Below are 26,316 nucleotides of genomic sequence, written 5' to 3' on the forward strand. Positions count from 1 at the left end.
ACTGATTTATATTCCTAAATTTCTTGTGTGTGTCCATTTTTACAGTGCTAATAAAGACATACATGAGACTGATAATTTATAAGGAAAAAGGATTAATGGACTCACATTTCCTCATGGCTGGGGAGGCCTCACAATCTTGGTGGAAGGCAAGGAGGAGCAAGTCACGTCTTACATGGATGGCAGCAGGCAAAGAGAGAGCTTGTGTGGGGAAACTCTCCCTTATAAAATCATCAGACTTTATGAGACAAAGAGGCTGCTGCTCAAACAGTCACTGGGGCAACTACAAAGAGGCACTGTGGAAGCACTTTGGCCTACATCACAGCAACTAACGTGACAGACAGAATAATTAGATTTATCACACAGGAAAAAAATTCTTAAGTTGTCCCACATCAGAGGAGATGTGAAAAGGTGCCATCTGAATCAGAAAGAAGGGAGAGGGCACTCAGGAAAGCCGGTTAGGTATCTGAGGGATAGCATTTTTATTTTCTTTCTCAAGTAGCCAATTACACCTTCACAACTTATGAAAAAGCATCCTGTGTTCACCTATTTGAAATGCTAACTTTATCAAATATTAGTTTTGTAAGTTTTTTGTGGTATATGAATAACAATCAATGTATCTATTGATATATTCATCATATATAATCTAGCTCTACCATCTATTTGTAAAAATTTCAAAAACTTTTACTTTATTCGTCTTCATTTCTCATTCTTTTTCAATATCTTCTTTTCTTTCATGACATCACCTATTTTTAGTGCAATCTTTATGAAAATAAAATTGGTTATTTATTTCATTATTCAACTCCTTTAAATTATTTTTCTTTTTTTATAATGAAGTATGAATTCTCTTAGAATAAACCAAAATCCTTTAATGGTTATTTTGGGTCATATGACTATCCACTTATTTCAGCACTGTTAGCTGATATAAAAACTAAAAATTTATTTAAACAGTCATAGATAATAATATCCTATATCCACTGAATCAGCAGAATAGAATTCCATAAGACAAAAAGCAAACAAATAAAACAAATTAAAAAAAAAACCAACAATAATAAAGAACAATGGAGGCAAAAAGCAATTCTTTGAGGCAGTAAATATAATTGATACAGCTCTAGTTAGAATGATCAGGGAAAAATGAAAAATTACTAATTTTAGAATTGAGAAAGGTGGCATTACTACATATCCTACAGTCATTAAAAGAATGTTGAGGCTGGCATGGTGGCTCATGCCTGCAATCCCAGCACTTTGGGAGGCCGAGACAGGCGGATAACGAGGTCAGGAGATCGAGACTGTCCTGGCTAACACAGTGAAACCCTGTCTCTACTGAAAAATACGAAAAATTAGCCGGGCATGGTGGCGGGCGCCTGTAATCCCAGCTACTTGGGAGGCTGAGGCAGGAGAATGGTGTGAACCCAAGAGGCAGAGCTTGCAGTGAACCGAGATCATGCCACTGCACTATGGCCTGGGCAACAGAGCGAGATTCCATCTCGAGAAAAAAAAAAAAGAATGTTGAGATACTATGAACAACTTTATGCTAAATAATAGACAATTTAGATGAAATGGACAAAATCATTGAAAAACACTAAATGCCAAAGGTCACCCAAAAAGAAATGCATAAGTTGAATAGTCTTATATCTGTTAAAGTAATTGATTTGTATTTTAAAAGCTTCACATAGGAAAAAAAAAGATCTAGAACTGGATAGTTTTCCTGGTAAGTTATGCAACAAATTTTTAAAAATATCAATTATATACAAATTCTTCTAAAAACTTGAAGAGGAGCAAATATTTTCCAATTTATCTTCAGGCACCATTACTCTGACACCAAAAATGGACACATTAAACACATTAAAAAAAATACAACCACAGTTAATATTCCTCATAAGTATACATAGAAAAATTCTGAAAAACAATAAAACTGTATTTAATAATATTAATATATAAATATGATAATGTATAATGACCAAAGTGAGGCTTATCTCAAGAATGCACTCTTTAGTTTAACATTAGGAAAAAACTAATGCAATTTACTGCGTGTTTAAAAAAACTAAAAATTTATTTAAAGAGTCATAGATAAATAATTTGATAAGATTCAATATTTATTGCTAAGAAAAACTCCAAGCAAGCTAGGCATAGAAGGGAACTGCCTCAATTTGATGAAGGGCATCCAAATAATCTACAGCTGACATTGAAGCAAAAAAACTGAATGCGGCCAGGCATGGTGCCTCACGCCTACAATTCCAGCACTTTGGAAAGCTGAGGCAGGAGGACTGCTTGAGCCCAGGAGTTCGAGACCAGCCTGGGAACATGGAGAGACTCCCATCTCTACAAATAATAAAAACAAAATTAATCTGGCATGGTGGCATACTCCTGTGGTCTCAGCTACTTGGGAGGCTGAGGTAGGTGGATCACTTTAGTCCAGGAAGTCCAGGCTGCAGTGAGCCAAGCCATGATCACACTACTGCACTCCACTGTGGGTGACAGAGAGAACGAATCTCAAAATACAAAACAAAACGAAAAACCTGATAGCTTTCCCACTAAGATCAGGAAAAAGACAAGGATATTCACTCTCCTCATTTCTATTCAACAAGATACTGGGAGTTCTAGCCACTGAAATAAGTCTAGAAAAATAAATAAAAGATAGCCAGATTGAAAAATAAGAAATAAAACTATCTTTATTTGCAGACAGCATCATCATGAAAGTAGAAAATCCAATTAAATCTACTTAAATTGTACTAGATTTAGTAAATGAGTATAGAGAGTTTGTAGGATATAGTATCAATCCAAAAATTAATCATATTCCTGCCTACTCTAAATTTTAAAAAAGTCAAATACTGTCTTAAATTTTAAAGCCCAACATATTTAGAGACAAATTTGACAAAAGATGTGTATGATGTGTACACTGAAAACTACACAACATTGTCAAAATAAATTAAGAAGACCTTAAAAAAATGAAGCAATAGAGTGTGCTAATGGGTCAAAATGCTGAATATTTTTCAATTGTCTATTCTTCCGAAATTGATCTATAGGTTCAATGCAATATCAATCAAAACTCCTACAGCTTTTTTTTTGTAGAAGTTGACAAACTGATTCTTAAATTCATATGGAAATGTGCAAAAGACCTGAAATTGTCAAGCATCTTTGGAAGAAAATAATAAAGTTGGAACATTAAAACTATCTGATTTTAATACTTGGAATAATGGTACAATGTAGCATTGCCCTAATTTAAACAAGTAGATTAATGGAACAGAATAGAGTACAGAAATACAGCACACCTATTATATATAGATAACTGATTTTTTGACAAATGTTCAAAGACTAGTTAAGAAAGAACAAATTTGTTTTTATTTTTGTTTTCCCAAGGAATTGTTCTGATGTATTTCATGTATAAGAGTAGTAGGTCTGGACTGTTTTTCAGCTCTGAATTTCTATAGTAGAGCTGATGCTTTCTTAAGAATGGATGACAGTGAGCATTTTTTTTCATATCTAAATATTAGTAACTAGTCATTTGGATTTGTTTTTGATGACATTTGTTTTGAGTCATGTTTTGTGGTCCTTAGAGAGGGCTTTGTTTAATACCTTTTAGAGCTTGGTTACAAAGACAATATACACGACCAATCCTTTTTACTCATTTTGAGTATAGTCTTTATATTAATACTATTCACGGGCTTCAGATATTCAAATTATCCTGCACCTGCATGTCACAAACCAAATGCAATACTATTGATTTTTTCCAAATTTATAAAAAGGACACTTTTAAAAATAATCAAACCCATTACCCTTGCATATCCAGTGTCCTGCCAGTACACAATTGAAACCTCATTTTAAGTTTGAATTTGTTTGCAATATTCAAGCCTGCTGTACACTTGTTTTGAATTTCTTCTTTTTTTTTAGTGAAAGTAACAGAAAGATTTTTTTGTTTGCTTGAAAAAACTAGCCCAGTAGATTTTCTCACGTTGTCTCATGACAGTGAGAACAATTGATGTTTTGTTGCATATTGCCTAGATTTTAAAAACAGACAGTATAGATTGTTATATGTATAAATAAATTTTTTGAAAAGCAGTCTCTAAGGAATTTTTTCTCTATTTTCTTTTGTTTTGTAGTTTCAATAGATTCCCTTGTGTCTTTATTGAGCAAAAAGATAAAACTGTAACTCTAGCTTAATTAGAATAATGGGATACGTGACATTTCTCTACTTAAAGTCTGTTCTTTTTCCTAGGCTTTCATCTTTGGTGTAACAAGTCTAGTTAAGTATTAATGAAAACTTTTAGAAATTTAATCAGACTGTAGAGAATGATAGAGATACATTAGAATTTTGTGTGTGTGTGTCTGAATCCTGAGATGTGTAGTGAATATGAACTTAAGTGAAAGTGGAAAATATTTAAACAAAATATTATCTCATTTTATTTTTACATGGATCCTTCTGAAGAAAACTAGGTATTTCATATCTCTTTAATAATGGGACATTGTGTTGAAATGATTATAAATATCCTTAATTTTGTTAGCCTTTGCATTCTACCATGTACCATAATATAAAAACAAATTCAATATACCCTGTGTAAGGTAACATCATTTTTAACTTATCTTTTTGTGCAACAAAAGTTAGGGCACAACTTTGGAAATCCAAGTCAGGGAATTAAATTTGCCCTTAAATTGTTCTATTTGCTTTATTCCTTCTGATGAAGAAGTAAAACTTTCTAATATATACATTAAATATATATTATTATATATATTTATAGATATATTAAAAATTCCTAATGTATATTTCTATTTTATATATAAGAAATTTTTACTTCATCAGCTATATTTTCATATTTTTACCTCATATATATCTTATATATAATGTAATAGAATGCATTTTTTTAATATACAAATGAGTCTAATTTTTTTCTTCAGCTTTTATTTTAAGTTTTGGGGTACATGTGCAGAATGTGCAGGTTTGTTACTCTAATTCATTTTTTAATCTATCTCTATGAGCTTGTAGTTGCATTGAATGAATCATAGAGGAAATTAGAAAGCAGCTATTTACATGTTGAGAACATCTACAAACACATTTACATCCAGCTTAAGATTAAAGATAGCTATTGTGTTTAACAAAGCCCAGATTTTGATCAGCAGAACAATGATGAAATTTTTAAAAAACTTCACTAATTATATTTAGTCTACCACATCATAAAAATTTCACAGATAATATATGAAAAAAGTAAATTTATATTTATTACATTACATGTAATAATATGTAGTTATATGTAAAATATGTGTTATAATACATATACACATAAACTACATGTAAATTTTGTTATACTAGAAAAGGAGTGACTAATGAAAAACCCAAGAGATAACAAAAATAGAAATATTTTTATGTTGCAAGTACTATTATGCATGCATTAACTTATTATTTATGAAAGACACACAAATTAAGATTACTAGAGAGCAATCATTGTTTTAAACAAAGATTCTAGGGATTCATTAATTAAAAACAAATGTTTTATAGGGATTCAGTAATTTTAAAATGAATATATGTAAATAAAAGAATATTAAGCTATGTAAAAAAGCAGAGAAATACTTAAATATTTTAATCAAAAAGAAAAATAACTTACATGATGTTTGTTTTTTTATTATAGCTTCTTTGTTATAAAAGGAAGCCAGAAAATGGAAAAAACGCCCTTTTGAATATTGCCTGGGAATTCTGAAAATTGGCTAAGACGAAGCAGCCTTTCTTTAGCAAAAATAATTAACCAAAAATAAATTATAATCAGTTACTATGGAATATAACTGCAATACTAGTCAGTAAGAAGACCTGCAACTAGTACTTAAAATCATTTTACATTGAAAATAAAACAATATATAGCTTCTTACTGTATTTTCAAAAGAAAGAAATATGAAACCATTATAAATAAAGAAAAATGGAAGATAAAATATAGAAGGACTAGTTTTAGTTTTTCTGTTGGACATATCTGTCATACAGAATTGAGGCACTGTTAATGACTTACTGGAAAAGTGGTGAATCTAAAGGCAATTGATAAAGTATGAATAGGCAGGTAAGTGGAGCTAGAAAAACTGTAGGAATGTAACCACAAAAACTAAGTAAATAAAATGTAAAATTGAACTTGATGATGGATTAATATATATCAATGAATAAATATAAAATAGAACTTGATGAATAAATGAATCTCTTAAGTAACAAGTTACTTGAGATGTTAGCTAAATTCAGAAATTTCAAACTACTAAATATTTAAACTGCCTTTTGGGATAAAGTGCTTGAAAGATGAATCAAAAGTTAACACTAACCAAAGTATGAACCTTATTTCAAATGACTGAAAAGGCTTCAGTAACGTGGCAAGTAGGACTTATTTAACTCTGGACAAGAGAAGACTCTCTCAACATTCTTATAAACATGACTGATGAATTGGAGGATATGTTCATTTTTATGAACTCTAAGTTGATTTGTGAAAATATCTGCACATGGGTAATTTTCTAAATACGAAACTTTCTATGGCTGAGAATGAAGTAATATATTTTCTTACTTGTGCTATTAGTTTTTATTTTCTGCAGATTTCACAGGACAGAAGAAAAATGAAGAACCAATCAATGGAGATAGTGTTCACTCTGCTTGGGCTGACAAACGACCCTCTACTACAGATTGTGATTTTTTTGTTTCTATTTTTTAATTATGTCCTGAGCCTGATGGGGAACTTAACCATTATCCTCCTCAGCCTGCTGGATCCACGGCTCAAGACTCCAATGTATTTCTTCCTCCAAAATTTCTCCTTCTTAGAAATTTCATTCACAACTGTTTGCATTCCACGATTCTTGAAAAGCATTTTGACTGGAGACAAGACAATTTCCGACAATGCTTGTGCAATTCAATTATTCTTCTTTCTTTCATTAGGAGTTATTGAGTTTTATACCTCCTGGCTGCCATGTCCTATGACCGCTACATTGCCATCTGCAAACCACTGCATTATCCAATCATTATGAGCAGCAAAGTGTGCTACCAACTTGTAATCATCTCTTGGGTAACTGGATTCCTAATCATCTTTCCCCTTTTGGTCTTGGGACTCAAGCTGGATTTCTGTGCTTCCAAAACTATTGATCACTTCTTATGTGACACTTCTCCTATTCTACAGATTTCTTGCACAGATACAAGTTTTATAGAATTAATGGCTTTTATTTTAGCTGTGCTGACACTCATCACCACGTTGTTGTTAGTGATCCTCCCCTACACATACATCATCAAAACCATTCTAAAATTCCCTTCTGTTCAACAACAAACCAAGGCTTTTTCCACTTGTTCTTCACACATGATTGTTGTCTCTATTACATATGGGAGTTGTATCTTTATGTATATGAAACCATCAGCAAAAGAAAGGGTGACTTTAACTAAAGGAGTATCTGTACTCAATACCTCTGTTGCCCCTTTACTCAACCCCTTCATTTACACTCTAAGGAACTAGAAGGTGAAAGAAGCTCTCAAGGACAGGCTTCAAAGATTTTGTTATTTTTGAAACAAGACAACATTTGAATATAAATAATATACTGTTGGAACATGGATGGGAAAATTGAATGCAGTCTTCAATAAATTACCTTCGTTCAGAGTCATTCCATTTCTCCGCTTGAATAATATCATATTAGGTTTACTACATCTCTGTGTTCTCTGCAGCCCTCTGTGTTGTTTTTTCTGAGTAGATCTTCCTACTGTCTAGTGATAAACTACCTTCTTCAATCCAGAATATTAAATTTCCTCTGTGCCTAGAAATAGCTCTTCCATAAATAATAGTTTTATATACTGAATGTTTTGTACCAGTGAATATTGCTAGATATACTGAGACAATTACTTCAATATGTGTGTTAATTGCTAAGTATTGTATCTGCTCTTAAGTATTTTGCATTCCTAAAACAGTCAAAAACACAGAATCTGATAAGTATTATATTATGTAATTGATGCTGTGATAAAAACGAGGTGGAAAATCTGATTAATTTTAAAGATCAAAGTAGCCCCCCAAGAGATCATTGCTTATGATGGACCTTGAAAGATGAAGAAAAAAAATTAAAGGTTCTAGGATGCTGTAATCAGAGTATAAAATATGCAAATAAATTAGTCTACTGTAGAAGGTTCACCTGGAGAGTTACGATGATTAAGAATATTAAGAATTTTTTTATATATGTATTTTGTTATACTTTAAGTTCTAGGGTACATGTGCACAACGTGCAGGTTTGTTGCATATGTGTACATGTGCCATGTGAAAAAAAAAGAGTATTAAGAATATGATATTTGCAAACATTTTCAGTTGTTTGGGGGGATAAAAATAATTTAACTTGGCCAGGCACAGTGGTTCATGCCTGTAATCCCAGCACTTTGGGAGGCTGAGGCAGGTGGATCATCTGAAGTCAGGAGTTTGAGACCAGCCTGATATGGTGAAACCCCATCTCTACTAAAAAAGACAAAACTTAGCCAGGCGTGGTGGCATACGCCTGTAATCCCAGCTACTCGGGAGGCTGAGGCAGGAGAATCGCTTGAACGCGGAAGGCGTAGGTTGCAGTGAGCCAAGATCGTGCCATTGCACTCCAGTCTGGGTGACAGAGAGAGACTCCATCTCAAACATAAATAAATAAATAAATAATTTAACTTAAGGCCCTGGTTTGAATTGTTTATATTGTCTTATAATCTCTGAAGCCTACATGTGATAGTAACCCATGAAATAAATTCAAGGTATAATTTACTTATATTTGAGTTTGGGAAACTTTTCATGTATTTTAAATAATTCATAAACTAAAAGCTTCTAATCAATTCTGCTTGTGTGAATTTTTACCAAATTGATTAAGTATATCTTTTATACAATAACATACATAAAACAATGCATTTGGACAAATATTCATATTCATGTAAAAATATAGAAAACATTTACAACATATTAAATAGTTTCCTTTGCCTCTTTCCAGTCATTCTCCATCTCCCACATCTAACCCCATCTGTCACTGGATTGAGGTATTCGCTGGTGTTCTTTCAGTCACTATAGATGTGTTTTGTCTTTTCTGAAATTTCTTTATAAAAATATAAATATATATTTCAAGGCAGTGTCTCAGAGGCTGGAGTGGAGTGGCATAATTATGGCTCACTACAGCCTCAAACTCCGGAGCTCAAGCAATCCTCCCACCTCAACCTCCCAAGTAGCTGGGACTGCAGGTGCACACCATCACACCCAGCTAATTTTTTAATTTTTGTAGAGATGAGGTCTTGCTGTGTTGCCCAGGTTGGTCTTAAATTCCTGAGCTCAAGCAATCCTCCTGCCTCTGCCTCTCAAAGTGTTGGCGTTACAAGCATGAAACATGGTACCCAGCCTGGAATTTCTTATAAAAGAGGGCATATTGTGTGAACTTTATATATGGCTGCTTTTGCTTAGGATAATATTTTTTGAGTTTCACTCATGCTATTGCATGCATTCATAGTTAATTCCTTTTTGTTGATAGAATTTAGCAGAATATCTAGTGTCCTTTTGTGACAGCCAGCATTCTCTCCTTTATCCCATACTTTGGTATTTTTATTCTCTGAGGAATAGCTTCATATAACTGAACCATTTAGTTTGATCACTTTGAAACCTGATTACATTCCATATTCTGAATTGCCAATCCCTGAAGGCCTCTATCTTCCTATGATGTCTTTTAGAAATAAGCTGATCCAACAAATGGGAGTTAATTGGAAGGAATTTTTGCCCTATGTCTTGGTGACTCTACTTCTCAGTCCTATTCTCCAAGGCAGTGGAGCTTCAAAAATTGTCTCTAAAGGAAAAGAAAAAGGATATACATGGAGGATCTCAATTCCTCATTTGGTTGCTCATTTTAGTGACCCATTTCAACCCCAAATTAACTTATACTGTTTTGTATGCAGTAGGCTCCAAGACTCAACCTTCTTTTGAAGAGTGGAAGGGAAGCAAAAGTCTGAGAACCAGAGATGAAGTTTGAGGAAACTAGAACTAGTGATTTCAGCTCAAAGCCCTACAGAGAATGATTCAGGAAAGCTCAGTAGGAAATGGCAGTGACTTTCAGTAATTTCTGAGAAAGTTCTAACCAATAGTCTTAGCAGTAACGTATATAGTTCTCAAACACTTAATGAGAAGTTACTATGGATCTCACCTTGCTCTCCGGTTTGACTATAAATACCTCTGGAAAATAACGGCCTTTGCTTCTCTTACAACTTCCAAATTTTGAGCAAAGTACTCTCACTGAAAAACTTTCTAAGATAGAACTATACTGATAAGGGGATTCTGGAAAATGGCCTCCTAGTATCTCCTCTGCATTTACAGAACAATTAGAAAGGTCAAATACAGGAATACTGCACAATCATAAAAAAAGAATTAAATCATGTCTTTTGCAGCCACATGGATGTAGCTGCAGGCCATTATCCTAAATAAATTAATGCAGAAACTGAAAACCAAATACTGCATATTCTCACTTATAAATGGGAGGTAAACATTGGGTACACATGGACATAAAGATGGGAACAATAGCTACTGGGGACTACTAGAGAGGGAAAGGGAAGTGATAGCTAAAAAATGACCTATCAAATATGCGCACTACCTGGGTGATGGGATCATTTGTACCCCAAACCTCAGCAACATGCAATTCACTCATGTGACAGACCTGCACATATACCCCTTAAACCTAAAATAAAAGTTGAAAAAAAAAAGTCATATGTGGTATTCAGTTGGCAACATAGAATTCAAAGTAGCTTCTTTGAATCATCATTCTCAGTAAACTATCGCAAGAACAAAAAACCAAACACCACATATTCTCACTCATAGGTGGGAATTGAACAATGAGAACACATGGACACAGGAAGGGGAACATCACACTCTGGGGACTGTTGTGGGGTGGGGGGAGGGGGGAGGGATAGCATTAGGAGATATACCTAATGCTAAATGACGAGTTAATGGGTGCAGCACACCAGCATGGCACATGTATACATATGTAACTAACCTGCACATTGTGCACATGTACCGTAAAACTTAAAAGTATAATAATAATAAAAAAAAACTATTTGTGACACACTTCTGTTCTCAATTAAAAATGGCTTTCAAGGTTATAAATGTGATTGCCAGAGCCTTAAAAGTACATATGGATCTAATGAAGAATTTCGAATAAAGAGCACTCCAAAACTTAAAAAAAAAAAAAAAGAAAAGAAACAACCAAAGCCATGGTTTCAGAAATTCCAAATCATTGCTTCTATCACTGGCTCTACCCAAAGAGTGATATCAGCGTTGGAGACATGCTAAGAGAAATTGAAGTGGTCTAGGGTCAATGGTCTCGTTGCCTGAAGTGTTATCTGAGCTCATTGTCTCACAACCAAGAAAATTAGTAAGTGTGGCCACAAGGGTGAGGTTGGAGCAAAAGCTTAATAAGCAAAAGAAAGTTCTCCACAGTAAAAAGGAGGCCAAAATGGGTTGCCATTTTCACAGTTGAATCTAAATTTGGATTCAATTTATCCCCAATTAAGTGTTTCTAGTTTCATTGACTACAGACTATGGGCAGACTTCTTTTTTTCTTTTTTCTTGTTTTTTGTTTTGTTTTGTTTTGTTTTTGTTTTTGTTTTTTTTTAAGATGGAGTCTCACCCTGTTGCCCAGGCTGGAGTGTAGTGGTGCTATCTCGGCTAGCTGCAACCTCCACCTCCCTGGTTCAAGCAATTCCCCTGCCTCAGCTTCTTGAGTAGCTGGGATTACAGGCGCATGCCACCATGCCCAGCTATTTTTTGTGTATATTTTTAGTAGAGACGGGGTTTCACCATGTTGGCCAGACTGGTCTCAAACTCCTGACCTCAGGCAATCCGCCTGCCTCAGACTCCCAAAGTGCTGGGATTACAGGCGTGAGCCACGGGGCCCAGCCAGGCAGACTTGTTTAACATTCTCTGTAGTTATACTTTAACTAATTTTAATAGTGAGACCCTTATAAATGAATACAGTGGTTCAATGCAGGATTACTCTTTTAATCATCAAAACAATAATGTTGTTTTCAGGGGTAGTGGGGTGTGAAATACCTAAAGATGAAGCTTTCAGAAGAAATGGAAAATAGGACTCTAGGAGTAGAACATGGGAAAAAAACATTTTTAATAATTTAAGAGTCTCGGAATCATTCAGTGATAATACTAGTAATCGCACTTTTGGTAATACATAAAAGTAGCTTGCAAATTTGGATATCAAATGAGAATTTTGTATTGCTCATGAATTGCTATAAAGGTTCAAAATATAAGGCATTGTATGCCAGTCTAAAGATTGTCACCACCAACTGGAAGTAGATGCATTTATATCATGCTTACAAAGAGCTGGAAGCATTGATCTTAAAACCAGAAACAAGAGGAGTGGGATAGAGAAAAGAAAAAATGTGGTTTGATTACCTTCCTGAAGCCAAGTTGAAATACCTACACAAAGAAATTGTTCTTTTCCTGGCTGGAAGCTTGCTGAATGATTGAATGTGCTGACCCACACTAGTGCTGCTCAAGGAGAAGACTGTGCATTATTTCCCATGATCAGAATTACTTAACATAAATTTGCTATGTAGAAAAGGAACTAGAATTGAGAAAAAGACTTTGAGATAAACCTTATATTAACCAATGGTTTTAATGACATTATGTTGATAAGGAACAACTCTAGATTTGTTTTCATAACAATTTTATAAAACCATTGGGTCTTATATACAAAAAGCACGTATTTATTATATGCAGTATTTATTCAGCATAATGATTCATTTTGAGTCAATAAACATTTTAAAAGCTTTATTGAGGTGGTATGGAAGAAACTGCATAGATTTAAAGTATATAATATAAGCTTTGACATGTGTAAAATATTTTATATTTTCTTTTTCCTTTTTCTTTCTTTCTTTTTTTTTTTGAGACAGAATCTCACTCTGTTGCCCAGGCTAGAGTGCAGTCACATGATCTTAACATGCATGAACTGCAACCTCCGCCTCCCAGGTTCAAGTGATTCTCCTGCCTCAGCCCCTGAAGTAGCTAGGATTACAGGTGTGCACTACCACACCCGGCTAATTTTTCTATTTTTAGTAGAGACTGGGTTCGCCATGTTGTCCAGGCTGGTCTCAAACCCCTGGCCTCAAATGATCTACCCACCTCGGCCTCCCAAAATGCTGGGATTACAGGTGTGAGCCACGGTGCCCAGCCTTATTTTATATTTTCTAAGAATTATATAAAGCTGAAATCATCACTGCAAGTACAACATTGAACATTCCAGCACTACCAAAGTTTCCTAATGCAACATTGTATCCCTGCTTACTATACCTCTGTCACCATCCTTCAGGAATCACTTACGTGCTTTATGTCACTGTAGATTACATTTCTATTTACTATCACATTTTCTAGAATGTTATAGGAATGGAATAATGCAGTATTCTTTTTGACTAGGCTTCTTTCACCCAGCCTAATTATTTTGAGATTCGTCCATACTATTGCCTATATTAACACCTATATTAACAGTTTCTTTCGTTTTTTTTTTTTTTTTTTTTTTTTGAGAGAGGGTCTGGCTCTGTCACCCAGGCTGGAGTGTAGTGGTGCAACCTTGGCTTACTGCAGCCTCCACCTCCCAGATTCAAGTTATTCCCATGGCTCAGCCTCCCAAGCAGCTGGTTGTCTTTCAACTAGTAAATTCTATCTGAGCATTTGCAAGGTCTAATCTAAATCAAAACTACCTCATGCATCATCAAGGATAGAGTGAGAGAATTACAGATCTGCTATTAATGCTTTCATTCTCAGCAATTTTGATTTTGTACAATGACCATTCCCTTTCAAAACTGATAATTTGTCCTATGAAAAAAGTTATGTTTGGAATCATTAGAAACATTACAACTGAATAATTTTTTCTTAATTTTCAAGGTGCCTATTTGATTCTGTAATTGAAACAGAACCATAAAAATACTTTATTAAATGTCATCTACATGCTTAAGATGTTATCATAGCTATCACTTCATAATTTGCTGGCAATGCATTATTAAAACTGAGGGGTAAAATAAAGGAATTGAACATAAATTAAGATTTGATATAGTACTGTGGTAAACAAGAATAGCTTTTGCCTGCTTTTATCTACATACAGGAAACCAGAGAATGAATAAAGATGATAATAACATTCCTACATCAATAAGAAATATAAATTAGTTCTGTTCATACATTTGAATGTCTTAGATATGTGATCATGACACTGATGACAATGACAAAAAAAGATGAAGATGGTGATGAAAATGAAGATGCAATTATGGTCCTGGGGATGAAAGTCTTACACCATTAACCAATTACATTATCTGAGGAAAGTTATCTGAGATCATGGGGCCTGAGTTTCCTCAGAGATAAATGAATACATGGAAGGATATTTTCATACTGAAAATCAAATGATACTATAATTTTATATTATGAAGATATAGTCTAGATTTTCAGAAAGTGGAGATGAGATTTGTATACAGAATGAGAAAAATTAATGTCTAAGTATTAGGTTGTTTCAGAACTCCTGAAAAAATAAATCTTGTTTAGTTGGGATCAAATCTCTCTCTCTCTCTCCCTCTGTGTCTCTCTCACACTCTCTTCCTCTTTCTCTCTCTCCTTGTCTCTCCCCAGACTGTTTTTATCCAGATGCACGAATATAATAAGATTAAAACTTGTGGGCAAGTTGTTTATCTGGAGGACGTGAAAGGATTATCTTAATTCAAGACCAAAATGCAATAGTCAGAATTGCTATATACTGTGGAGTAAAATGACCTTCCTTATAATCATTTACTGTATATGTGGTTGGGAGTGAAAATGGAGAATTAAACCCAAACCCTCCCTTTCAATTATTCTCACAATCCAAAAGTTTATTAAAATCTCTAATTTCTTTCTTGTAAATATCTTTGACTCTTTACCTGTATTCTAGTCCCTCCGTCACATTTATACACTAAGATTTAAAATTTATAAATAGTTTAAAATAAAGGCCCCCTCACCTGCTCCCTAATCATAAGACAGCCCATATTCCATATCATTTCCAAGAGTAATCTCCCTAAAAACAAGAGGTTAACATTAAATTTTTCATCTTAAATACACTTTCAATGATTTCTCTCTAGTTGGAAATGACAATGAGATTGTAGCCTTTACTTGACATTTAACATGCAGGTTATCTACAATAACCTGGGGTGCTTTTTTTTTTTTTTTTTTGAGATGGAGTTTCGCTTTGTCACCCAGGTTGGAGTGCAGTGGTGTGATCTCAGCTCACTGCAACCTCCACCTCCCGGGTTCAAGCAATTATCTGCTTCAGCCTCTTGAGCAGCTGGGATTACAGGTGTCTGCCACCAAGCCCAGCTAATTTTTTAGTATTTTTAGTAGAGACAGGGTTTCACCATCTTGGCCAGGCTGGTCTTGAACTCCTGACCACGTGATCCACCCACCTCAGCCTCCCAAAGTACTGGATTACAGGTGTGAGCCACCACGCCCAGCCTCCTGGGGTGCATATTAAACATAGGCTACATTAACTCTACCCCAGAAATATTGACTCGGAAGCAGTAAAAATGATAACTCGAAATTACATTTACAAAATATCGAGGTCAAGCTTGTCCAACTCACGGCCCATGAGCCATATGCGGCACAGGACAGCTTTGAATGTGGCCCATCATCAATTTGTAAACTTTCTTAGAACATTGTGAGATGTTTTTGTGATTATTTTAAACTTCATCAGCTGTCATTAGTGTTAGTGTGTTTTATGTGTGGCCCAAGACAATTCTTCTTCTTCCACTGTGGCCCAGGAAAGCCAAAAGATTGGACACCCTTCATCTGGGTGATTCTTGAAAGTCAAACCTTTGAAAATTACTGATATGATAGATTTAAGTCCAAAATACTATCCTGGCAAACAGGGCCCTTTATGCTTTCACCCTTCAACCTCCTCAAACTTATTGTTGACTTTACTTTCATCAGCACACAAAAATATTAGTTGTACCACATTCTTGAATTGTTCAAAAATTTAAGTGCTATCTTTTATTGAGTGGTAAATTGTTCTAATAGCATATATTTACTGAGCAATGAGGTATGGGGTACATTTCTCCCACTTTACATATGGAGAAACTAACGCTTAAAAAGTGTGCATGATCTGCGCAGTGTTCCAGAGTGTGTAGAAAAGATTTTACTGAACCTAACTGAATATCTTGAAGCCATTTTCTAATAATGAGATATACTAATTCTCCAAATGCATGTGGTTATCTAATACCTCTGTGTTATTTGCATATATTTATATCTGAGTCATCTTTCCTTATGCATATTTTAGCATAATTATTACTTTCTCCTGAAAGGCTTCCCTTGTCTCCAAAATTCCATGGAAGCCATCCTCTCTGCCCCATGAATGTTTTTGTAGATCTTTATTACAACACTAATTAGATGCTGTATATCAATACAGTCATGTCCCACATAATAACGTTTTGGTCAATGACAGACTGCATGTACAATGATGGCCCCATAATATTATAATACCATATTTTTATTGTACCTTTTCTGTGTTTAGATATGCTTAGATGTATAAATACTTACCATTGTGTTACAATTGCCTACAGTATTTAGTACAGTAACATGCTGTACCAGTTTGCAGCCTAGAAACAAGAGCTATACTATATGGCATAGGTGTGTAGTAAGCTGTACCACCTAGGTTCCTGTAAGTACACTTGGATGTTTGTACAACAGAATCACCTAGTGATACATTTCTCAGAAGTATCCCCATTGTTAAGTAATGCATGATCCTATTTTGTTTATGTGTTTATGTCCTTTAAACAATGAAAGTTTCTTAAAGGTACCGATTGAACCCTTCACAATGTCTGCAATAACATAGATAACAATAAATATATGGTGAATTAGTTATCAAATTACATATGCCAAGTTACATTTATACAAGGCATATTTTATTCAAAGTCATGGTTTCTGAAAAGTGATATGCCATAAAGAGGTGTTATTTAAAAGTTGGATTAAAGAATCGAGGAAGTGATTGTAGTAGTGTGAAACATTTCATGAGAAAGAATATAATGTAAGAGTGGAACTGAGCTATAAAATTCTTCAAGACACTATCCTATGTGAGATAACTCTTAAGGTGGGAGAACATGATCAAAATAAATGTATAAAACATGTTTTCCAGTTTTTCTACCTTATCAGTTATCAGTTATAGGATAGTCTCTTGAAGAACTTTATGGCTCAGTTCCACTCTAACTTTCTTCAATTCCTTAATCCAACTTTTTTTATATTTATTTTTATTTATTTATTTATTTATTTTTTGAGACAGAGTCTCACTCTTGTCGCCCAAGCTGGAGTGCAGTGGCGCCATCTGGGCTCACTGCAACCTCCGCCTCCCAAGTTCAAGCTATTCTCTTGCCTCAGACTCCTGAGTAGCTGGGATTACAGGCACTCTCCACCACGACAGGCTAATTTTTGTACTTTTAAGGAAAGACGGGGGGGTTTCATCATGTTGGCCAGGCTGGTCTCGAACTCCTGACCTCAGGTAACCACCCGCCTCAGCCTCCCAAAGTGCTGTGATTATAGGCATGAGCCACCGTGCCAGGACGTTTTCCAGTTTTTATGGTAAAGTTGTAATTTGTAGCAGATTCTTAAAATGGTCTTTTAGAAAAACACAAATTCTTTTGTAATACATCCCAGAAGACTTCTTTCACCTGCTGGTTTCTGAGAGTATAAATGAAGGGATTTAGTAAAGGGGCAATTGAAGTATACAGCAAAGCTACACCTTTGGATACAGTCACTCTTTCTTTTGCAGATGGTTTAATATACATAAAGATACAGCTACCATATGTCATGGAGACAACAATCATGTGGCAAGTACAGGTGGAAAACGCTTTGCTCCTTTGCTGCACAGAAGAGAATTTCAGAATGGTCTTAATAATGCAAGTGTAAGAGAGAATCACTAATACCAGTGTGACCACAAGTGTCACCACAGCTAAGGTAAAAGACATCAATTCTGGGACATGGGTATCTGTGCAGGAGATCTGCAGAATAGGAGAAGTTTCACACATAAAGTGGTCAATAATTTTGGAAGCACAAAAATCCAGCTTGAGTCCCATGACCAATGGGGGAAATATGATTAAGAATCCAGTTACCCAAGAGCTAAGTACCAGTTGGTAGCAGACTTTGCTGCTCATAATGATTGGATAATGCAGTGGTTTGCAGATGGCAATGTAGCGGTCATAGGACATGGCAGCCAGGAGGTAAAACTCAGTAACTCCCAGTAAAAGGATAAAAAATAATTGAGTTGCACAATTATTATGAGAAATGGTTTTGTCTCTAGTCACAATGGTTATCAAGAATCTAGGAATACACACTGTTGTGAATATTATTTCCAAAAAGGAGAAATTACGGAGAAAGAAATACATTGGTGTCTTGAGCCGGGGATCCAACAGGGTGAGGATGATGATGATGAAGTTCCCCATCAGGCTCAAGGTGTAGTTGAGAAATAGAAACAGGAAAATCACAATTTGCAACTGTGGGTCATCTGTCAATCCTAGGAGAATGAACTCTATTTCCATTGATTGGTTCTTCATTTCTCTTTTGTGATCCTTATCAAATCTACATAGAAAGGGAAAAACAAAATTTATACATATGTATACATATATGTATTTCTAAAGCAGAAAAAATATCTTTTTAAATTTATCCATGTGCAAATGGTTTCTCCAGCCTGAAATTGCAGATGACACATAATTACATGCCATAGGTGAATTCAAAATTTGCTCTAATCTACTAGTTCTCTTTATAATATTCCTCACAAAGTTTCTTCCAGAACTTGAATAATACATATTTTTGGCAAATATGAATTTTAGCTTGTCACTGTCAGATGAACTCTACTCTGCATTTGTAATTTAAACAAAATCATATTAATATTTTAAATTTTTTTCTCTATTATTTCTAACATATCTGTACAAATTATACTGTTAGTTTGTCTTTTTATAACGAGTATGAGGATGATGTTTCAAAACCAGGATTTAGGGTTAAATTATAATTCCTGTGCTGATCAATGACTATGGCAGTATTGATCCAATAAATGAAGATCCTCATTTCAATAGTTTTGATATTTTCTTCGCATTGAGAATACACCATATTATTAACATTATTTTTATTGGCACTTTTCTATATTCAAACCAACAGTCATTTAAGAGCTTATGGGACAAATAAATGAAAACATGATAAAATAAAGAAGTTATATATTTTAATAAAAAATTGTGTCTTCAATTAACCTTTTTGAAATGTCATTTTATTAGTGTGGCTACATAATTTCGGCTATTTTTTACTTCCTCCATATTCTTTATAACACCATTAAAAATCCCTGAAGAAATACTACTTTCTATCCTTTCTACATATAAGAATTCTATTTAGTCTCAGTTCGTACTATTTTTATGTTATATTAAATGCATCAGTCTACTTCATTATATTGATGCAATGGTATATGAATAAAACAGATTACAACACTTATTAGTATGTAACTATAAAATTAATGTACTATTAAAACACATTTATAAAGCATGAAAATTCAGTAGCCAAATTTAACTCCATGAGTTGCACTTACTGTACATTTGCCTTAATTTCTGATTTTAGACTAAGTTAAAATTATAGTTGACTGACCTTTTTTGGATCTATTATTCATTTCTTTCTGTGTGCATGGAAGAGATGCATGCTAACATAATTAGTGACAATTCTACTCATTTTATGACCACATTTTATTATCCAATAGGCATATTTATTACCAATGATTTTTGTGGGGAGAGGCAATGTGTACATATTGTGTTTCTGTAGAGAATTTCCACATTTCCTCAACTTCATCCTCACTATAAAGATTGAGACTCAGGTATTAATAATTTTAATGGACATCTATCTTTCTTTCCAAGTAACTTAAACTTTGTGAAATTTTGTTATTACAATTGAGATTGCCATCACTCAAAGCCTCAAACAAGATAGATATATATTCTTTGAAATAAAATAAGATTGGGAAGTGAAAATTAAAATCAAGAAATTATTTGATGAAAGATAAACAATTATTGCAAGAAAGAGATATTGTATATTACCAATTGTGCATTTATAAAATGCTGGAATTTTATCGTTTTTACTTACTATAGACTCAAGGGAATCTATTGAAATAAAACAAAGACAAACTTTTCTCTAGGGGTCAGTGTTACAGAAGCACTAATTATCAGCAATAAAAGACACCACTCTAGGCTACTTTAGCTGAAGAAAAAGTATCCCAGAGGAGTATTGTAAGTGATTTAGAAAAATCAATGAGATATTTAAAAGTAACATCAGCAGTTCACTGTCCAGGGCAACATCGGACCATCTCAAACTGGTTTACACATATATCGGAATAAACTACTGATACATAAAAACAAGAATCTTAAAAATGGTATGCTAAGTGAAAGAAACAGATACAAATGATTTACAATCACATAAAAGTACTATATGGTTTCATTTATATGATTCTGGAAAAGATCAAAACTACAGGAACAGATATTTGATCAGTAGTTCCAGAGGCAGAAAATTAGCTACAGTAGAGATTAGCTACAGAAGTTCCCGAAGGGAACTTTTTAGGATAATGAAAATGTTTTATATCTTGATTGTGGGGGAATTGCATGACTATATATATTTGGCAAAGCACATCAAATGATGTACCCACAAAAGGTGAACTTTTTCATTAAATTCAACCTCATTCATTAACCATTAAAATTATTTCTATATTATTTGCCTCTTTTTAACAGGCTATTTAGAAGACTACTTAGGTCTACACTGGCCCATAAGATAGATATATATTAGATATGGATATAGATATAGATAGAAATATATGGAGAGAGAGAGAAGAGAGTTGATTTTATACATGCTATATCAACATTGAACATGGGAGTGCAGATATAAATTTGAGATCCTGGTTTCAATTCTTTTGGATGTGTACCTAGAAGTGGGATTCCTGGATCTTATGATAGCTCCATTTTAATGTTTTTCCCCATGACTGCACTGTTTTCCATTCCCAACAACAATGTACAATAGTTCTAATTTCTCCACATTCTCATGAACAATATCTTTTATTTTAAAAGGAAAACATTTATTTTAGGTTCACAGTTACATCTGCAGGTTTGTCATATAGGTAAATTGCATTTCATTGGAGTTTGGTGTACAGATTATTTTGTCACCCAGGTAATAAACATAATACCCAACAGGTAGTTTTCAATCCTCACCCTCCTCCTACCCTCTACCCTCCAGTAGGCATTGGTGTCTGTTGTTACCTTCTTTGCATCCATGGGTACTCAATGTTTAGCTCCCAGTTATAAGTGAGAACGCGAGGTATTTGGTTTTCTGTTCCTGCATTTGTTCACTTAGGATAATGACCTCCAGCTCCACCCATGTTGCTGCAAAGGACATGATCTTGCTCTGTTTTTATGGCTGTGTAGTGTTTCATGGTGTATATTACAACATTTTCTTCGTCCAGTCTATCATTGATGGGAATTTAGATTGATTCCATGTCTTTGCTATCATGAATAGTGCTACAATGAGCATATACATGCATATATCTTTGTGGTAAAACAATTTGTATTCCTTTGGGTATTTACCCAATAGTAGGATTGCTGCGTCGGTGCTGGGATAACTGGCTAGTCATATGCAGATTGAAACCACATCCCTTCCTTACACCATATACTAAAAACAACTCAAGATGGATTAAAGACTTAAATGTAAAACCTAAAACTATAAAAACCCTGGAGGATAACCTAGGAAATAATACTTTGGACATAGGCCCTGGCAAAGATTCAATGATGAAGACACCAAAAACAATTGGAACAAAAACAAAAATTGACAAGTGGGACCTAATTAAATTAAACAGCTTCTGCACAGCAAAATAAACTATCTTTTGCTTTTTGATAATAGCCATCCTAACAGATGTGAGGTGATATCTCATTGTTGCTTGGATATGCATTTCCTGATGATTGTTATGCTGAAGATATTTTCAAATACCTCTTTGTTATTTGTGTGTGGTTTTTTTTTTTTGGAGAAATGTATAGTCAAGACCTTTGCCTGTTTTCTAATTGAGTTATTGAGTTATTATTTAGGGTTGTTTACCTAAATTTAGGGTTGTTATTCAATTGTAGAAGTTTCATTTATATTTTGGAGATTAATCTTTCATCGGGGTTTTACAATTTACAAATACTTTCTCCAATTCCATAGGTTGCCTTTCCACCTTAAAGATTGTTTGCTTTGCTGTGTAGAAGATTTTCATTATATATATATATGTATATATATAGCCATTACAAATAGCATAGAATAAAATCAGAGTGAAGGGAAAGTAACAAAGTTATGTATTAATTTCATACACTATATGACTTTATGATAAATAATGTATATGTGCTTTTACATGTGTATATAAGAGATAGTGATGTTAAGTTTATTATATAGTGAATGGGCCAAATAAGTTTGAAATTGTAGACTATCAAGATTTCTTTGATTTTACATGTTATATTTTGAGTAAAGTTGGAACTCTTCATAAGGGCAAACAAATAAATTATCTTAGTCAATAATCCCTATGCAAAACAGCATAAGGGAATGGTCAAAAGATGAAAAATATTTTCTATTTTTTATAGACAGGCTACATATCCTAAATTTTTATGAGTTTTATAGTAAATAAATAATCAAGGATGAAATCTTCTATAATGAAATTGTAATGATACGAATAATGTGTCAGCTGCCCTTTTGTATTTTAATAAATTTTAGAAATTTAGTCACTGTGAATTTAGGAATATGATTCTACACAATACCATCATGAACATATAACCCTGTTTTGAACAATACAAAGAGCAGTGTACATCCTACCATTTCACCAAAATATTTGATTGTAATAAAAACAACCCCGGACTTTCAGTCAATGAACTTGGGTTAACATACTGATTCTACCTGATACTAGGGATAATGGCACTCACTTAAATACTAATATTCAATTTTAGTATATATAAAGTAAGCAAAATTACCTCCCATATTCTCTGCTCCTATGGATTATTGATTATATTTACATTATTATAGGCTCTCCAAGATTGATATTTTTGATGGTAACCCTTTCTCTATCTTCATGTCTCACTTTTGTAGTCAAGGAACTAATATTTTTCAAGGGAAGATGAAGCATTGACCAAAACAGGTCAAATTCTGGACCATAAAATGACAATTTACATTATCAGGCCATAATAAAATTAAGCTACAAATCAATAATGCAAATATATTAGAAAATCCACAAATATTTGGAATTAAACAATAAAATTCTAAATAACCTACACATAAAAAAGAAAGTCTCAAGGGAAAAATAAAACTATCTTAAGCTACATGAAAATAAAAAAATACCACACCAAAAATTTGGAGATAGAAGTAAAATAGTGCTTACAGAGAGAAATTTACTGCATTAAATGCACATTTGGGGGAAAATTAAACTATACAGTGACATATACATATATATACACACACACATATGTGTGTGTATACACATGATTAAATGCATACAGTTGAAATCAGAACATTATTTCCACCTCAGAAAATAAAAGAAGGAAGAGAAAATTAAATGTACAGCAGGTGGGGGGAGGAGCCAAGATGGCTGAATAGGACAGCTCCAGTCTACAGCTCCCAGCGTGAGTAACACAGAAGACGGGTGATTTCTGCATTTCCATCTGAGGTACCGGGTTCATCTCACTAGGGAGTGCCAGACAGTGGGCGCAGGTCAGTGGGTGCACGCACCCTGCACGAGCCAAAGAAGGGCGAGGCATTGCCTCACTCAGGAAGCGCAACGGGTCAGGGAGTTCCCTTTCCTGGTCAAAGAAAGGGGTGACAGGCAGCACCTGGAAAATCGGGTCACTCCCACCCGAATACTGTTCTTTTCCGACGGACTTAAAAAACGGCGCACCAGGAGATTATATCCCGCACCTGGCTCAGAGGGTCCTATGCCCACAGAGTCTCACTGATTGCTAGCACAGCAGTCTGAGATCAAACTGCAAGGTGGCAGCAAGCCTGGGGGAGGGGAGCCCGCCATTGCCCAGGCTTGCTTAGGTAAACAAAGCAGCCAGGAAGCTTGAACTGGGTGGAGCCCACCACAGCTCAAGGAGGCCTGCCTGCCTCTGTAGGTCCACCTCTGGGGGCAGGGCACAGACAAACAAAAAGACAGCAGTAACCTCTGCAGACTTAAATGTCCCTGTCTGACAGCTTTGAAGAGAGCAGTGGTTCTCCCAGCACGCAGCTGGCAATCTGAGAATGGGCAGACTGCCTCCTCAAGTGGGTCCCTGACCCCTGACCCCCGAGCAGCCTAACTGGGAGGCACACCCCAGCAGGGGCAGACTGACACGTCACACGGCCAGGTACTCCAACAGACCTGCAGCTGAGGGTCCCGTCTGTTAGAAGGAAAACTAACAAACAGAAAGGACATCCACACAAAAAACCCATCTATACATCATCATCATCAAAGACCAAAGGTAGATAAAACCACAAAGATGGGGAAAAAACAGAGCAGAAAAACTGGAAACTCTAAAAAGCAGAGTACCTCTCCTCCTCCAAAGGAACGCAGTTCCTCACCAGCAATGGAACAAAGCTGGACGGAGAACGACTTTGACGAGCTGAGAGAAGAAGGCTTCAGACGATCAAATTACTCCAAGCTACAGGAGGATATTCAAACCAAAGGCAAAGAAGTTGAAAACTTTGAAAAAAATTTAGAAGAATGTATAACTAGAATAGACAATACAGAGAAGTGCTTAAAAGAGCTGATGGAGCTGAAAACCAAGGCTCAAGAACTACGTGAAAAATGCAGAAGTCTCAGGAGCTGATGCGATCAAATGGAAGAAAGGGTATCAGTGATGGAAGATGAAATGAATGAAATGAAGCGAGAAGGGAAGTTTAGAGAAAAAAGAATAAAAAGAAATGAGCAAAGCCTCCAAGAAATATGGGACTACGTGAAAAGACCAAATCTACAACTGATTGGTGCACCTGAAAGTGACGGGGAGAAGGGAACCAAGTTGGAAAACACTCAGCAGGATATTATCCAGGAGAACTTCCCCAATCTAGCAAGGCAGGCCAACATTCAGATTCAGGAAATACAGAGAACACCACAAAGATACTCCTCGAGAAGAGCAACTCCAAGACACATAATTGTCGGATTCACCAAAGTTGAATTCAACCAAAGTTGAAATGAAGGAAAAAATGTTAAGGGCAGCCAGAGAGAAGGGTTGGGTTACCCTCAAAGGGAGGCCCATCAGACTAACAGCAGATCTCTCGGCAGAAACTCTACAAGCCAGAAGAGAGTGGGGGCCAATATTCAACACTCTTAAAGAAAAGAATTTTCAACCCAGAATTTCATATCCAGCCAAACTAAGCTTCATAAGTGAAGGAGAAATAAAATACTTTACAGACAAGCAAATGCTGAGAGATTTTGTCACCACCAGGACTGCCCTAAAAGAGCTCCTGAAGGAAGCACTAAACATGGAAAGGCACAACCGATACCAGCCACTGCAAAATCATGCCAAAATGTAAAGACCATCGAGACTACGAAGAGACTGCACCAACTAACAAGCAAAATAACCAGCTAACATCATAATGACAGGATCAAATTCACACATAACAATATGAACTTTAAATGTAAATGGACTAAATGCTCCAATTAAAAGACACAGACTGGCAAATTGGATAAAGAGTCAAGACCCATCAGTGTGCTGTATTCAGGAAACCCATCTCACATGCAGAGACACACATAGGCTCAAAATGAAAGGATGGAGGAAGATCTACCAAGCAAATGGAAAACAAAAAAAGGCAGGGGTTGCAATCCTAGTCTCTGATAAAACAGACTTTAAACCAACAAAGATCAAAAGAGACAAAGAAGACCATTACATAATGGTAAAGGGATCAATTCAACAAGAAAAACTAACTATCCTAAATATATATGCACCCAATACAGGAGCACCCAGATTCATAAAGCAAGTCCTGAGCGGCCTACAAAGAGACTTAGACTCCCACACAATAATAATGGGAGATTTTAACACCCCACTGTCAACATTAGATGGATCAATGAGACAGAAAGTCAACAACGATACCCAGGAATTGAACTCAGCTCTGCACCAAGCGGACCTAATAGACATCTACAGAACTCTCCACCCCAAATCAACAGAATATACATTTTTTTCAGCACCACACCACACCTATTCCAAAATTGACCATATACTTGGAAGTAAAGCTCTCCTCAGTAAATGTAAAAGAACAGAAATTATAACAAACTATCTCCCAGATCACAGTGCAATCAAGCTAGAACTCAGGAGTAAGAATCTCACTC

General features: G+C 35.0%; 1 protein-coding gene and 1 pseudogene across 1 annotated transcript; one reads left to right on the forward strand and one right to left on the reverse strand.

The window, feature by feature from the left end:
- The first annotated feature begins 6,681 nt into the window (after positions 1–6,681).
- On the forward strand, positions 6,682–7,451 carry LOC100457227 (olfactory receptor 6C6-like; annotated as a pseudogene).
- A 9,842-nt stretch (positions 7,452–17,293) lies between these two features.
- On the reverse strand, positions 17,294–19,867 carry LOC100456495 (olfactory receptor 6C6). The gene is made up of 2 exons (XM_009236148.3): positions 19,617–19,867; positions 17,294–18,566 (listed from the first exon to the last, which is right to left on the reverse strand). The coding sequence occupies exon 2, from the start codon at positions 18,539–18,541 to the stop codon at positions 17,597–17,599; it is 945 nt and encodes a 314-aa protein (XP_009234423.3). The 5' UTR covers positions 18,542–18,566; positions 19,617–19,867; the 3' UTR covers positions 17,294–17,596.
- Positions 19,868–26,316: the final 6,449 nt, after the last annotated feature.

This window comes from Pongo abelii, chromosome 10 (assembly GCF_028885655.2).
Source record: "Pongo abelii isolate AG06213 chromosome 10, NHGRI_mPonAbe1-v2.0_pri, whole genome shotgun sequence".
NCBI lineage: Eukaryota > Metazoa > Chordata > Mammalia > Primates > Hominidae > Pongo > Pongo abelii.

What these genes read in the sequence shown, in the direction of transcription:
- LOC100456495 (XM_009236148.3), bottom strand. Translation starts at nt 18,541, where the DNA reads ATGAAGAACCAATCAATGGAAATAGAGTTCATTCTCCTAGGATTGACA.